The 14,951-nt window shown below is 41.0% G+C and overlaps 1 protein-coding gene across 1 annotated transcript; it reads left to right on the top strand.

Moving 5' to 3' along the window:
* Positions 1 to 11,623: 11,623 nt before the first annotated feature.
* Positions 11,624 to 12,473, top strand: LOC143270794 (dual specificity phosphatase 21-like). Its single transcript, XM_076561908.1, has one exon. The coding sequence runs from the start codon at positions 11,758 to 11,760 to the stop codon at positions 12,289 to 12,291; it is 534 nt and encodes a 177-aa protein (XP_076418023.1). The 5' UTR covers positions 11,624 to 11,757; the 3' UTR covers positions 12,292 to 12,473.
* Positions 12,474 to 14,951: the final 2,478 nt, after the last annotated feature.

Genomic DNA, 14,951 nt, shown 5'->3' on the forward strand with positions numbered 1-14,951 from the left:
CATTTTAATTTAGCTTGCTCTTATCATATATATACACAAACACATATATTTCAAATGGTAATGTTATGTACACAAATTGTTAATTACCAGTTTAAAAAACAAAAATATCTATCAGCTTAAACCCTTATTAAAGATCAGAATTAAAATGTGGGCTGGGGAAGTATCTCACTGGTAAAATAGTTGCCTAACATGCACAAGGCATGTCACCTAACTGATGTTAACCTTCTACTGCTGGTAAACGAATACCACAGAATGAAGAGCTAGCTCTATAAACAAAAGAGGCTAATTTGAGCTCATGGCTCTAGAGGTTCAAGTTCACAGGCCCAAATCTGGTGATGACCATCTTGCTGGTTGGCTGGCTGGCTTTCTCTTATAAGAGTTGCCTTGGTCATGGTCTCTTCACAGCAATAGAACAATGACTAAGACAGTTCCCATCCTTTTAATACTTCACAATAGGAATAAAATTTCTCCAGGAAGCCTGGGGGACACACCCAAACGATATCCAAATCACAACATTCCCCAAACCTGGCAGTCAGAAATATACCCATCGATGAGACAAACAGATATTTTATGCACCCTGATGCAAGGTACTGAGATTCACACATTCAGGTAGGACTTTTACCAAAAATATTTCACCAAAGTCTGATCTTGAGTGAACAATCAAACAAATCCAAATTGAAAAACGTTCTTAAAAATTGTCCTGTACTCATCCAAAATACCATGCCTGGAAACTCAAAAAACAAGCAAACAAACAAACAAAAAACTTTCTGCTTTAGAAGGCTTAGGGACAACTCCAAAGAAAGATATGTTAAGCCTGATAAACAAATGTTGTTTACAATGCTTGTGTACAATCCCTGCCATGTAAAATTCTTGGCTCAACACTGTCACAAGACAAAAAGCAGGTGTCAATACCATTATTGGGAGACTTGGTACAATCTAAATATAGATTATGTTAGGTGATACATACATTTAGTAATGTTAATTTCCTGAATGTGATTACTATGGTTATGTAAGATAATATCCTTGTTCTTAGGAGATATGTGAGGAAGGGCTAAAGTGTCACTGCAATAAACACTCTCTGGTTCAAAAACAAAATAAAATCAAAAAAACAAATAATGTGTTTCTATCTTTTGAGACATAAAGCAAATGTAGTGAGGTTAATAGATGAAAGGTATTCATTGTTCTTTTAAAGTTTTCTTTTCCAGTACTGAGGACTGAACTCAGGATCTGAACATGCTAGGCAAGTGCTCTAACCACTTATATATATCCTCAGTATCTTTTCTTACTCTACTCTTGCAGCTTTTCTGTATGTTTGTTGTTTCAAAATAAAAAACTTGGACAGAACCAACAATAAATAATAAATGCAAACAAAGAGCTTTATTCAAGGTCAACTTTTTGTGAAGCTTCCCATCATATTTCTCTATACACTTTTCTGGCAAACACTCATGCAAAACAATGCATCACCCAGTCTTCTGAATGCTTCCATGATTCTCTCTCTATCACCTCCAAGTCAGAGCCCAGATCGTATCAGATTTACATGCTAAGACTATATGTGAAGTCATGTGGGGTGGCTCATTCATATAATCTCAACATTTGGAAGGTTGAGGCATGACTGGAAGGAGTTTGGAGCTTGAGCTGTATACTGGAGTGCTTATGCTTAGTTGACCCTCTATTTTTTATTACTTTTATTCTTATTTATTTGTTTGTTTGTTTTGAGAATAGGTCTCAAGTAATTCAGGCTTACCTTGAACTCTTCATTTAGGCAAAGATGGCCTTCAACTGGACAACTGGATGTGTGTGTGTGTGTGTGTGCGCGCATGCGTGCGTGTGCGTGCGTGTGTGTGTGTGTGTGTGTGTGTGTATGTATACATGTGCATATGAGTTGACATGAATGTATTTGCACATGAAAGCCAGAGGCCAACTTTCTCTGTTCTTCTTCAGGAGCTAAGTTATAAGAGCTAGTTAGAAACAAGCTTAAGCTTTAGGCTGAGCTTTCATAATTAATAAGTCTCCATGTCATTTTTTTTTTGTGAGCTAGCAGCTCAAAAAGAAAATTCCATCTACAATACTAGGTCTCTCATTGCCCTGGAGCTTACTGATTAGTTTAGGCCTGCAGGCCAGTGAGCCCCAAGGATCCACCTGCCTCCATCTTCCCAGCACTGAGATTTTAAGTATGCACCATTGCACCCAACTTTTTTATGTGGGTTCTAGAGATCAGATTAATGGTCTTCATCACTTTACAAACTGAGCTATCTTCTTAGTCCTGGGCTTTGAACTTAACCAGTTCTGGGAATAAAGAAGAATGCCATCACACTCAGTTTTTTTTTAAGATTTATTTTTTTTTAAGATTTTTTTTTTAAGATTTAAGAGAGGGCACCAGATCTCATTACAGATGGTTATGAGCCACCATGTGGTTGCTGGGAATTAAACTCAGGACCTTTGGAAGAACAAGCAGTGCTCTTAACCTCTGAGCCATCTCTCCAGACCCCCACACTCAGTTTTTTATTCCCTTTAAAATTAATCACGCAATCTTGAACCTTGTGTATAAATAGGATTCAGGAAGCAGAAATGTGCATTTTGTATTTACTAAATGTATCTCATCTTTGGCTAGAACTGAGAATTGTTTAAGAAAAAAATCTAAAACACAAAAAACAATTTGTTTTGTTTGTTTAAGGCATGATCTCACTTTGTAGCACTGGATGGTCTCAAACTTTAGGTAATCCTACTGCTTTAGCTTCTCATGTGCTAGGGTTTCAGGTGTGAGCTATCACACTCAGATACTTTTAAAAATTAATTAATTAATTAATTAATTAATTAATTAATTTGTTGATAATGAGACTTGAACCTAGGACCTCTAACAACACATTCTTAATACAAATCTACTGAATGAGCTTTGAAAAGTATAATTTAGGGAAAACTGGAAAGGGCCTTGGCTACTAAATGGGGAAGCATAAATCATTTTTCATCCACTTTATTTCCTTAATCACATGTATCAATCAGGATTCTCTAGAGTAATAGGCCTTATAGGATGAATGTGTGTGTGTGTGTGTGTGTGTGCGTGTGTGTGTGTGTGTGTGTGTGTGCATATATATGTGGGGTTTATTAAAATAACTTCCAGGCTGTGGACCAGCTAATCCAACATTGGCTGGCTATAAATGGAAGGTCCAAGAATCTGGTAGTTGCTCAGTCCAAAGAAGTAGACTCTAATGCCAGTGAAGGAATGGAGTTGCTACCAAAGGAAGCGCAAGCAGAAAATATGGTCCAGATTAGCTCTGGATTAAAGATCTGAATTAAAGGTGTGTCAAAAGCTGGGCGGTGGTGGTGCACGCCTTTGATCCCAGCACTCGGGAGGCAGAGGCAGGCAGATCTCTGTGAGTTTGAGGCCAGCCTGGTCTACAAAGTGAGTTCCAGAAAGGCACAAAACTACAGAGAAACCCTGTCTCCAAAAACCAAAAATAAATAAATATAAATAAATAAAAGGTGTGTCTTCCCACCTCAAAGATCTTCCCACTTCAAATTAAGTAGCAATCCCTCACAGATATGCCCTCTGGTTTCAGTTAATTCCAGATGTAGTTAGGTTGATAATCAATAAAAGCCATCATAAGTCCACTTCTTTCAACTTGACACACAATCATATCTCCTCATATCATGATTAATTTCCTGATGAAAACAGTAACCAGGCCATAATAACACCTAAACATAATATAATTATGCCATGTACAATCACAAATGCATTATATATTTAACCAGGTTATAATTATGCCTACCATGGTACAACTATCCCTCTTACAACCACAAATGCATTATAAATTTAGAATAAGTGACAGAGGGACATTCATTATCTCATATTTAAATATGATAACCATTGATATTTTTTTGTTTTGTTTTTTCGAGACAGGGTTTCCCTGTGTAGCTTTGTGCCTTTCCTGGAACTCACTTTGTAGACCAGGCTGGCCTCGAACTCACAGAGATCAGTCTCCCTCTGCCTCCCGAGTGTTGGGATTAAAGGCGTGTGCCACCACCGCCCGGCGATATTCTCTTGATGTTACATCACATGACAAATTGAGGAAAGAAAATGCATTCTTTAAATATAACAGAAACACTCATGTCAATTATAATCCTCTTTTCTGTAACTGGTCTCATGGCTGGTATTTATAACTACCTTCCTCTACTACCCATTCTGTATTTCCTCTACCCTTGTCTTACTTCTTTTTCTGGAGGAGTGACCCATACCTTCATTCCTGATGGGTCTGTTCTCCTTGTTATCCTGCCTGGAGTAAGATATTGTAATTTCCTGTTGTGGAATATTTATTTAACTATGCAGAGATGTGTCACATTTGTCTAATTATGTAAAGATGTGCTGCTGTTTTACGTTGCCTGCCTAAGGCACCTGACTGGTCTAATAAAAAGCTGAATGGCCAATAGTGATTGAGGAGATATAGGTGGGCAGGGAGAACCAGGAAGAGGAGGAATTTAGGCTAGGGAGTGGGGAAGAAAAAGAGATGCCAGGGAGACAGCAGGGGACAGAGACAGACATGGAGGAAACAGAAAAGTAGGACATACAGAATGAAAGAAAGGTAAAAAGCTCCAAGGCAAAACATAGATGAATAGAAACAGGTTAAATTGAGTTAAAAGAACTAGAGGAACAAGCCTAAGCTAAGGCCATTTATTCATAATTAATAACAAGTCTCTGTGTCTGTATTTGGGAGCTGGTTGGTGGCCAAAAGAAAATTCTGACTACAGTTTCCCACTGACTTGAATCACAGGACATAGCAGCACCAAAAGATGCCCTAAACTTTAGGGCCCAAAGTATCTCCTGCACTCCAGACATAATCTTTCTGACCTCCATTGTAGAGAAGCAATACAATCTCCCTTGGTAATCTAGATCAATCACCTCTCCTAACACTGTTTTTCCTTTCTTAGCTTGTTGGCTTAAGGACATGAGAAGCCCATAGTGGCCAGGGGGAAGTCTAAGCTTTCAGTTCAATGGAATGTTTGTGACTCCTAGTAGGAGAGCACCCCCTCTGGAAACAAAACATTCAGGTTGACAGAACTTAAGGATACAGGAACAGGAAGCAAAAATTTTCCTAATGGGTCATTAAGGGTGATAGTGGAACCTGAATATGGGAGAAATCATACTATATATTGGACACTGATTCAAAGTATATTCTGCCTTCTGAAGAACTCTGCCCCAGCCCTCCAAGCTGCTGCCACCTAAACGGTGCAGTAACTGTGTCTTCAAAAGGCTATTCCATCTTTCTATCAGGCCATCTGCTTCAGAATGGTAAGAAACATGGGAAAACCAGTGGATTCCATGGGCCCACTGTCTCACTTCCCTGGCTGTGAAGTGAGTTCCCTGGTGAGAAGCAATACTGTATGGAATACCACTATGGTGGATAAGGTAAGCCCTTGGATGGTGGTTTTGGCAGAAGCATTATGTGTAGAAAAGGCAAATCCATAACCAGAATAAGTATCTACTCCAGTAAGGACAAGGCATTGTCTTCTCCATGGAGGATGTAGTAAACCTGACACCAGGTTGCTGGTTGGTCACCCCAGGGAGTGGTGCCATATCTGGGGCTCAGTGTTGGTCTCTGCTGTTGGAAGATCTGGCACTCAGCAGCTGTAGCTAGGTCAGCCTTAGTGAGTAGAAGTCCATGTTGTTGAGCCCATGTATAACCCCTATCTCTGCCACCCTGGCCACTTTGTTTATGGGCCCATTGGGCAATGACATGAATGGCTGGGGAAAGAGACTGACTGTCTACAGAATGGGTCATTCTATCTACTTGATTATTGAACTTCTCCTTTGCTGAAATCACCCTTTGACGAGCATTTACATGGGGCAGAAGTATCTTCACATCTTTCACCCATTTGGAGAGATCTATCCACATACTTCTTCCCCCAATGTCTTTCTCCTCAATTTCCCAACCATATTTTTTCCAAGACCCTGACCATCCAGCCAATCCATTGGCTACAACCCAAGAATCAGTGAACTATAGAAAATCTGCCTATTTTCTTCCAAATAAAGTGTACTGCCTGAAGTCCTGCCCACTGTGAAGTTTTCCCTTTGCCAGTGTCTTTCAGGGATATCCTAGAAAGGGGTTGTAATGCGGCAACTGTCCACTTCTGGATAGTGACTGCATAACATGCAGAACCATCAGTAAACCAGGCCCTAGTCTTCTCATCCTCAGTCAATCAATCATGGGGCACACCCTGTAAGGCTATAGGTGCATGCTTGGCAGCAGATGGCATTGTAACAAGAGTAGAAACCATAGACATTTGGGCAACTTCTTCATGTAACTTGCTTGTTCCTTCAGGACCTGCTTGGGCCCAATCAACAATATACCACTTCCATTTGATAATAGGTTGCTGCTGTGCATGTCCTACTTTATGACTTGGTGAGTCAGATTACACCCAGATCATGATGGGCAGCTCAGGTCACATGGTAACTTGATGGCCCATTATCAAATGTTCAGTTTCCACTAAGGTGCAATAGCAGGTCAAGATCTGTCTTTCAAAGGGAGAATAGTTGTCTGCAAATGATGGCAGAGCCTTGCTCCAAAATCCCAAAGGTCTTTTCTGTGATTCACCTATAGGGCCTGCCAAAGGCTCCAAACAGCACCCCTCCCTGCCACTGATACCTCAAGTACCATCCCATCTGCTGGATCATGTGGTCCAAGTGGTAGAGCAGCCTGGACCTGTTGAAGAGTGTTAATGCAGAACCAATATCTAATGGACCCCAGAATTTACTTTGCCTGTGCTGACCATTACAGGTCAGGCTATTATGGATATTACTTTGTCTGTTCTGTCCATTATGATAGCTACAACCACCTTGTCTTTGGCGATTTGGTGCTGCCACCTGGCCCTGCTACCTCAGGGCCCAATTAAACCCATTTCATTTAATTCATCCAACTGAACAGCAGAGTCTCCATCCCTAAGGTCTGGAACAAAAAAAAGGGCAACAATGAAGCTTGTCAAATGAGCTGGTGCCTCTCTCATCATTTTGCATATTGCAGGATGCATGAGGGCATGTCTTCTGGGTCCTCCCATTGTGGGGGGGTCAGGTTTTACACAGTGTATCCACTCTAGCAATGCAATTTTCCTGAGCCTTGAAATCCCTTCATCATCACTAAACCAAAGAATATCAGGCATCTCCAACTCCTTTTCAGTAGGCCAGCTTTTGACAAATGCTTCACCCAACCATTCAAACAAACTTTTCACACTTTTTTTTAACTGTGTGAGCTTCCATACTAAACCTAGAATTTCCACTCAGTGGGCCCATATCAATAAACTCAGCCTGATCCAGTTTCATGTTCCTTCCACTACTATCCCATACCATTAAAATTCATTCCCCCACACATTCCCCAGACTTCTGCTAAGCAGGCAAAGGGTAAAAGCTTCATTCTTCCATGTTGTTATCTAGGCTTCCAGCAGAAGGTATGGCCCAAATTAGAGGTAGGTTTTCCCAGCTCAAAATATCTGGATTAAAGATGTGTCTTTCTGCCTCAAAGATCTGGATTAGAAATAGATCTTCCCACTTCAAATTAAGTAGAAATCCCTCTATTTTTGGTTTTAGTTAATATGAAATGTAGTCAAGTTGACAACCTAGAATAGCAATCACAATATACAAAGTAGTGGGTTTCATTATGCCATCTTCATATATAGGTCATTATACCTTACTTTCATTCATTCCCCTCTTCCTCCATTGTTCTTTCTCTCCTTCACCTCCTCTCCACTTGGTTCCTTTTCTTTCCCCAGTTAATCTCCCCTCCTGCTTTCCTAGTATATGAATTCCATTTCTGTCTCTATTTCTCAATCCCTTAAGATCTCTTCCTCTCCTCTCATGATTCTCTTGCTAGCTTTGTGACCTACATAAAGTTAAGTTCTGCATAAAAGAAAACACAGAGTATTTATTTTTCTGAGTCTGGCTTATTTCACTTAACATAATAAAAGAAAAACAAATCTTAACTAGTTCTCTTTGTCTCTCTTTGGATGCCAAGGCCTCATACATGCTAGGCAAGTGTTCCACCACTGGACTACACCCTAAGGGAATATCACTCTTGTTTCTACTTCTCAGCCTTCCAGGATATCTAGAATTCCAGGCAATTTCTCTGTCTTAGGGTTTTGTTGTTGTGAAGAGACACCATAACCATGGCAACTCTTATAAAGGAAAACATTTAATTGGGGCTGGCTTATAGATTCAGAGTTATAGTTCATTATCATCATTCTAGGAAGCATGGTGGTGTGCAGGCAGACACAGTACTGGAGAAAGAACTGAGAGTTCTACATCTAGATCTACAGGCAGCAGGAAGGGACAGTGACACACTGGCCAAGCTTGAGCTTCTGAAACCTCAAAGCCCACCCCCTAGTGACACACTTCCTCCAACAAAGCCACACCTACTCCAACAAGGACACATCTCCCTATATGCCGATGGGGGCCATTTTTATTCAAACCATCACATTTTCCTATCTCTGTTTTCCATCTCACTGAAGGAATGCTGGGATTACAACTTCATCCCCAATGATCCAACTGTTTTCATGTTTCCAGGTATCTAAATCACATCTTTAGGTTTGTATGGCAAGCAGTTTCACCCTCTGAGCCATCTCTCTACTCCCCTCATGGTGATATTTTATTTGTGCTGAAATGTGATTTTATTTGTATGTTAATAAATAAAAGTGCCCCGGGGTCAGAGCTAATAGTAAGCCATTTAGCAGAAGTCTGGCAGTGGTAGCACATGCCCTTAATCCTGATCACATGACAGGCAGAGTGTTCAAAGACACAGTCAGCATGGAGACACATGCCTTTAATCTCAATACCAACCATAGATACCTGGAGGTCTGTATAGACAGGCAGTGACAAGGAGGTCATGTGGTTGGGTTTACAACCAATGAGAAGGAAGAACAGAAAGTTCTGTTAATAAAAAGACAGACACACAGGAAGTAGGTCTCTTTCTCAGGTGAAGGATGGCAACGGCACCCGGTGGTAAGAAGGTGGTCTTGGTCTCAGCTCTTAGCTACTGCTCTCTGACCTCTGGAGCTTTTAACTCTGCACTTGGCTCTGTGTTTCTTATTTAATAAAACTATTCAGAATTACATCTACACCACCACCACCCCACCTGACTACATATTATCTTTCTCTGAGAGTGGAAACAGAGAGGGGTTCTTAAATATTTTCTTCGCTAAATAACAAGAAAGAAGAGTCTGAAGGTGACTGACTTAGAAGATGTCAATTATTCATCACCCAGGAACTGTCCCATAGTAGAAGTTTAAGATAGTCATCATCCCTCAGGCTAAGAGCATTACAGAATATTGGCTGAAAGAATATTACAGTTTAATGTTGGCAATGAGTGCCTTTGAAAACAGGTCTGAATTTATATTGGTCAATTATGCTACATTTACAAGTTTAAGTAGTACATAATTTTGAAATCATTGGAATCTAATGCTCTATCAGGTCTTCCTATTACTATATAGAATATACTGTATCTCAAAATAAGCCTTTTTATTTTATTATTGTTTTATTTGTTTGTTTATTTTTGGTACTGGGGATGGAACCCAGAGCATTCTTCAAGATAAGCACATATTCTATCACTGAGATATATATATATATATATATATATATATATACATCTTGCCCTGGACTAACTCTTTTTAAATAACTTTAGTGAAATTGAGATATCTTAAAAAGTAGTTCTCATATTTATTTAGTATTCACATTATATTTTATTTTCTTTATTTTTGTGGGAACTAATAATTTAAGTAACATAAAAACTTGATTACCACATCTGAAAAAAGGAAAACTGTGTTGCATCTTGAGGTTATAATTTCCTTGACCATTATGAGAAAGATATCAACTGTTTCCTCTTTTTTCATAATGATAGGTCAGTGAGATGGCTCAGTGGGTAAAGGCACTTGCAGTACAAACTTGGTGGCCTAAGTTTGATCCACTGCTCTCAAACATGTCCCATGATCTCCACATGCACACTATGGCATATGTGCCCTTACACACACACACACACACACACACACACACACACACACACACACACACACACAAATAATAATAATAATAAATACTTTTAATGATGATGAAACAACAATGAAGACTATGAGTCTCTGGATTGTCTGTGAAACAATGCATTAATTTTAAGATATTCTTTACAATTTCAGTCAAGATACTTACAGCTGAAAGGAAATGCAAGTCTCGGGACGCATTTTGAAAACAAAATTTTGGCCCAACTGTAATGTGACATTAACTTGTTCTAGAATGTTTTGATATTATTGACAAGACATCTTGGTGATAATCAAATGACTTGTAGTTTACAAAGCACAAGGGCATTCTTTTGAAGAAAGCAAATGAAATTATTTGAGCTACTGTTTCAGCAAATAAAAAGAATCCAGAGATAAATCAACTGGGATGTATGTAACAGTGACACGGCTGAATTAGTCACAACTGACCACTAGAGAGCTGTTAGCCATGCTTCCTTACAACCAGCTCTAATGTATTTGTAAGCAGGAACAAAATTCTGTGGTTACAACTGACAAAGAAGTACCATGGCAACTCCACCCAGCACAGCCAACCTCTATTCTTGCTGCAATTTTGTAGTTATTAGCACATTACATGAGCCAAAGGCTGTTGCAATTTCAAATATGAGACTATTTTGCTTTGTAGGGAAAGTATAAACTATTCTTGAACATTAATGACATAGAAGCATTCATATATGATATGTTCAGTGTGGTAGAAAAATTAAAGCATAAATCAGAGATGTTGGAATAGAACATTTTAAAAGGCAAAAAACAACAAAAAAAAACATGAAGTGATTTATTTTTTCTGTTTTTAAAAATGACCAGGGATGTAGCTCAGTTGATAGAGAGCTTGTTTTACATTCATGAATCCCTAGATTCAATTCCCAGAACTGTCTAAATGGGTGCAAGCCTGTAATCACAGTCCTCAGAAAGTAGAGACAGAAGGAACAGAAGTTCAAGAACATCTGGCTACATAATGAGTTCAAGATCAGCTTGGAATACCTGAGACCTGTCTCAAAAATAAACTATACACTATGAAGAAAGGAATGGGAAACTGGACATGATTGTGCAGGCAGGCCTGTACTCCCAAACCTCGGGGAAGCTGAGGCCAGCCTGGGCTACAATGTTAAGATCTTGTCTCGCTGGGCGATGGTGGCACATGCCTTTAATCCCAGCACTTAGGAGGCAGAGGCAGGCGGATCTCTGTGAGTTCGAGGCCAGCCTGGGCTACCAAGTGAGTTCCAGGAAAGGCGCAAAGCTACACAGAGAAACCCTGTCTCGAAAAACCAAAAAAAAAAAGATCTTTTCTCAAATATAAGCAAACGACCGCAAAAAGAAGGGAGGAAAGAAGGGAGGAAGAGTGGGAGGGAGGGGAGGGGAGGAGGGAAGGAATGGAAGAAGAGGAAAAAGAAAAAAAGAAAGGGGAAAGAGAAAAAACGAGAAGGGAGAAAGGTGAAGCTGGGTTGTGACCACCTAGCTAGGGGGCAGCTAAAGTTACCTTTGCCCTAGAAACCTGAGCCTTGTGACTTTGGGGATTGTGACGCCTGGGCATGGGAGAGAGACAGATTGGTCACCACTGTGACACGTGAGTAGTGGAGGAGGAGACAGAGGTTAAAGACCTGACATTTCAGCAGAGCAGCTGCTTTCCTAAAGGTGCACTGGAACCTAGTGCAGAGAGACAGCTGACCTGACACCCTGGTGATGACAACAGCGTCTTGTATCCTTTAGACTCAGGCTATGGAACAAGACAACCTTTATGACCTCTCTCAAATAACTAACAACCTTTTTATCAGTAATGCTGTGGTCGCTAACGACAAACTCGCCCTGTCCAACAACCACATCACCACGATTATCAATGCCTCGGTAGAAGCAGTGAATGCGTTCTTTGAAGACATTCAGTACGTGCAAGTGCCGGTGAGTGGTGCTCCCAACGCCTACCTCTATGATTTTTTCGACCCCATAGCTGATCACATCCACGCCGTGGAAATGAGGAATGGCCGCGTGCTGCTGCACTGTACCACGGGAGTGAGCGGCTCAGCAGCCTTCTGCCTTGCCTATCTCATGAAATACCACAACATGACGCTGCTGGATGCACACACATGGACCAAGTCCTGCCGACCCATCATCCGTCCCAATAACTGCTTTTGGGAGCAACTTATTCATTACGAGTTCAAGCTATTTAGTAAGAATACTGTGCGCATGATCAACTCTCCTATGGGTCTGATCCCTAACATCTATGAAAAGGAGGCCCATGTAATGGAGCCAATATGAGCCACCCACCCCTCCCCAGACATCTGCATTGGCTCCTACATCCTACAAGATAAACGAATAACCTTGGACCTTTGGTTAATTACAAAAACAAAAAGAAGAAGAGGCCTTGTGGATGAGGGGGAAAGGGATTGGGATTTTTAATTGTCATATCTTCCAATAAAGTTACATGTAAGATGATGAAATGTTTCTAAGTCTTATCTTTAAAGAATAAAATTCAGTAATGTAAGATAGTAAAATATTTCTTACCTCTTAAGAAATAGGTCAGGTGACGGGGACCTGGCAGAAGGCAGGGGTGGTAGTGCACAGGACAGAGGTCAGAGTGTGGGGAAAGGTGGATCCAGGTGTGAGGTACAGAGGCAGGGGATGGAGGAAGGTGTATCTGGGAGGCTGAAGATGTTAGGCAGGATTCGGGAAGGTGGAAATGGGGGAGGTGATGTGTGTGAGGTAAGGATATGAGGGAGTGAGAGAAGAGGGTTGGGATTTTGAGGTGGTGTATGCTGAGGGGGAAAATAGGGGTGGGAGGGTTAAAATTGCAAAGTATAGTTACAAGCAGGTGAGTGGGAGTGGGAGGACATGGGGAAATAGAGAAGGTGGGAGGAAGGGAAGATTGGGGTTATGAGGTAGGAGTGTGTGGAGGTAATGGAAGGGGAGAGGAGGAGAGAGTTGGAATCATGAGGTAGGAATATGTGGAGGTGGAAGGTGGAGGAAGATGGAGTGGGTGTAAGATGGGGATCTGGGAGTAGGGAAGTAGGAGATGATAGTGAACTACATTTGTGAGGTGGGAATGTGGGAGAGTGGGGCCAGCAGGGAAGGAGTTGCTCTGTTTAAATAGCACTGTGTACATACAGAAGACTTGGGATCCTGAGCCCTGCCTGGATTCACTACACTGCAAGGAAATCCTCTTCCCACTCCAACTCAAAATCAGAGCTTTTGACATCATGATATCTTGGATAAGCAAGAACGTACTGAAAAATGGCTTCCAAGCCTTTACATCAGGCTCTGGGAAGCCTCTGGGAGTCCCAAGCCATTCCTGACTGATTTTTAACTCCAGTTACCCAACTCTCATTTTGTAGATTGGATTTATGCATTTGTTGAAGAAGTCATTCCACTCTATACAGTTTGGGGTTTGTTGTTTGGTTGATTTGTTTTGTTTTTGAGTAATGTATTAAACACCAGAGCCTCAAGAGGTCCTTGGAGACCCCCTCAGCAGCCTCCCAGAGGGACATTAGTTTCAAGATCATGTGCTGAGAATGAGCTGACTTGACACAGGTTCTTCTCGTGGGCCTTGACTTGTGTCTTAGTTAGGGTTTCTATTGTGACAAAACACCACGGCCAAAAAGCAAGTTAAGGAGGAAAGGGTTTATTGGGCTTATACTTCACATTTGTAGTCCATCACTGAAGTAAGTCAGTACAGGAACTCAAACAGGGCAGGAATAATGCAGAGGCCATGGGATAGTGCTGTTTGCTGACTTGCTCCCCATGTCTTACTCAGTCTGCTTTCTTGCAGAACTGACCAACAGTCCAGGGGTGGCATTGCCCACAATGGGCTGGGCCCTCCCCTACAAACCAGTAATAAAGAAAACGCCCTGCAGGCTAACCCACAGCCCAATCTTACGGAGTCATTTTGTCAATTGAGGTTCCCTATTCTCAGATGACTACAGTTTGTGTCAAGTTGACATATATCTGGCCAGCACAACTTGGAAAGGCTAGAGTTGCTGGCCATGTCTCAGTCCTGTCAACCACTGACACCTCCTTCTATTGCCATTTGGAGGTCTCTATGAGTCTCAGTTTTCTATCAAAGCAACCAGAGACCTTCTGAAGACAAAACCCTTTAGTACAACCTGGCAACTGCAAGGTTTCAGCCGAGAGTAGAGAGCAGTGAGCATGCTCCTCATGGCCTTTCTCTGACTCTGCAACTTTTTGTTGTTTACAAAACACTCTTCCAAAAAAAAAAATCATCCAGTGTGGAAAAACTGGTTTAAGGTCTTGTCAGACTCAACCAAACAAGGGACCTAGATTTAGAACCTTTATAGAGGCTTCATTGTGTTGAATGAACCTCCCCATCCCCCACCCATACCTAGTTTAGAATCACAGATTCTAAACTGATCTTGCTAGTTACTGGATCTGGGTGGAGCATTTACCAAAGGGATGCATGAATGAGTCCCATAAGCAGGCCCTAGAATCAAAAATTGTTCCAACTTTCTGGATACCTGAGGCTCTGACTCAGATCCAGCCATTGTACTTCAGAGGATTTTAGACAGACACAGAAAGATGGAGACAGATTAAGACTGTTCAGGTTGAATCCAACCTGTGGGTCCAGAGACCAGTGAAATTCAAAAGGCCCTCACCCTGACCCCTACTACCACAAAGGAAATACATGTTGGGAGGTTTCATCAAATGAAAATCACTGCTTTAGACAGATTGTTTCTTTTTATGAATGAAAAACAAAAACAGGTTCACAGAACACAAGGGCTGATGTGGCAAAATCACTATCAAATAATTTTTCTGTCAGAAACCAAGACGGGAAATTTCTTTACATGTTTTGTTGAAAAGAAAATTATTTGAGTATAAGTTTGTGTGTGCTCATTTTTTGAATCTTAATATCCCATGGAATGAACTCTTCAGGAATATACTGTGCTAGGATTTGTAGCACATGCATA

Source organism: Peromyscus maniculatus, chromosome X (genome assembly GCF_049852395.1).
Source record: "Peromyscus maniculatus bairdii isolate BWxNUB_F1_BW_parent chromosome X, HU_Pman_BW_mat_3.1, whole genome shotgun sequence".
Lineage (NCBI taxonomy): Eukaryota > Metazoa > Chordata > Mammalia > Rodentia > Cricetidae > Peromyscus > Peromyscus maniculatus.

Bases quoted from the DNA above. Each gene is read 5' to 3' on its own strand.
- LOC143270794 (XM_076561908.1), top strand. From the start codon at position 11,758: ATGGAACAAGACAACCTTTATGACCTCTCTCAAATAACTAACAACCTT.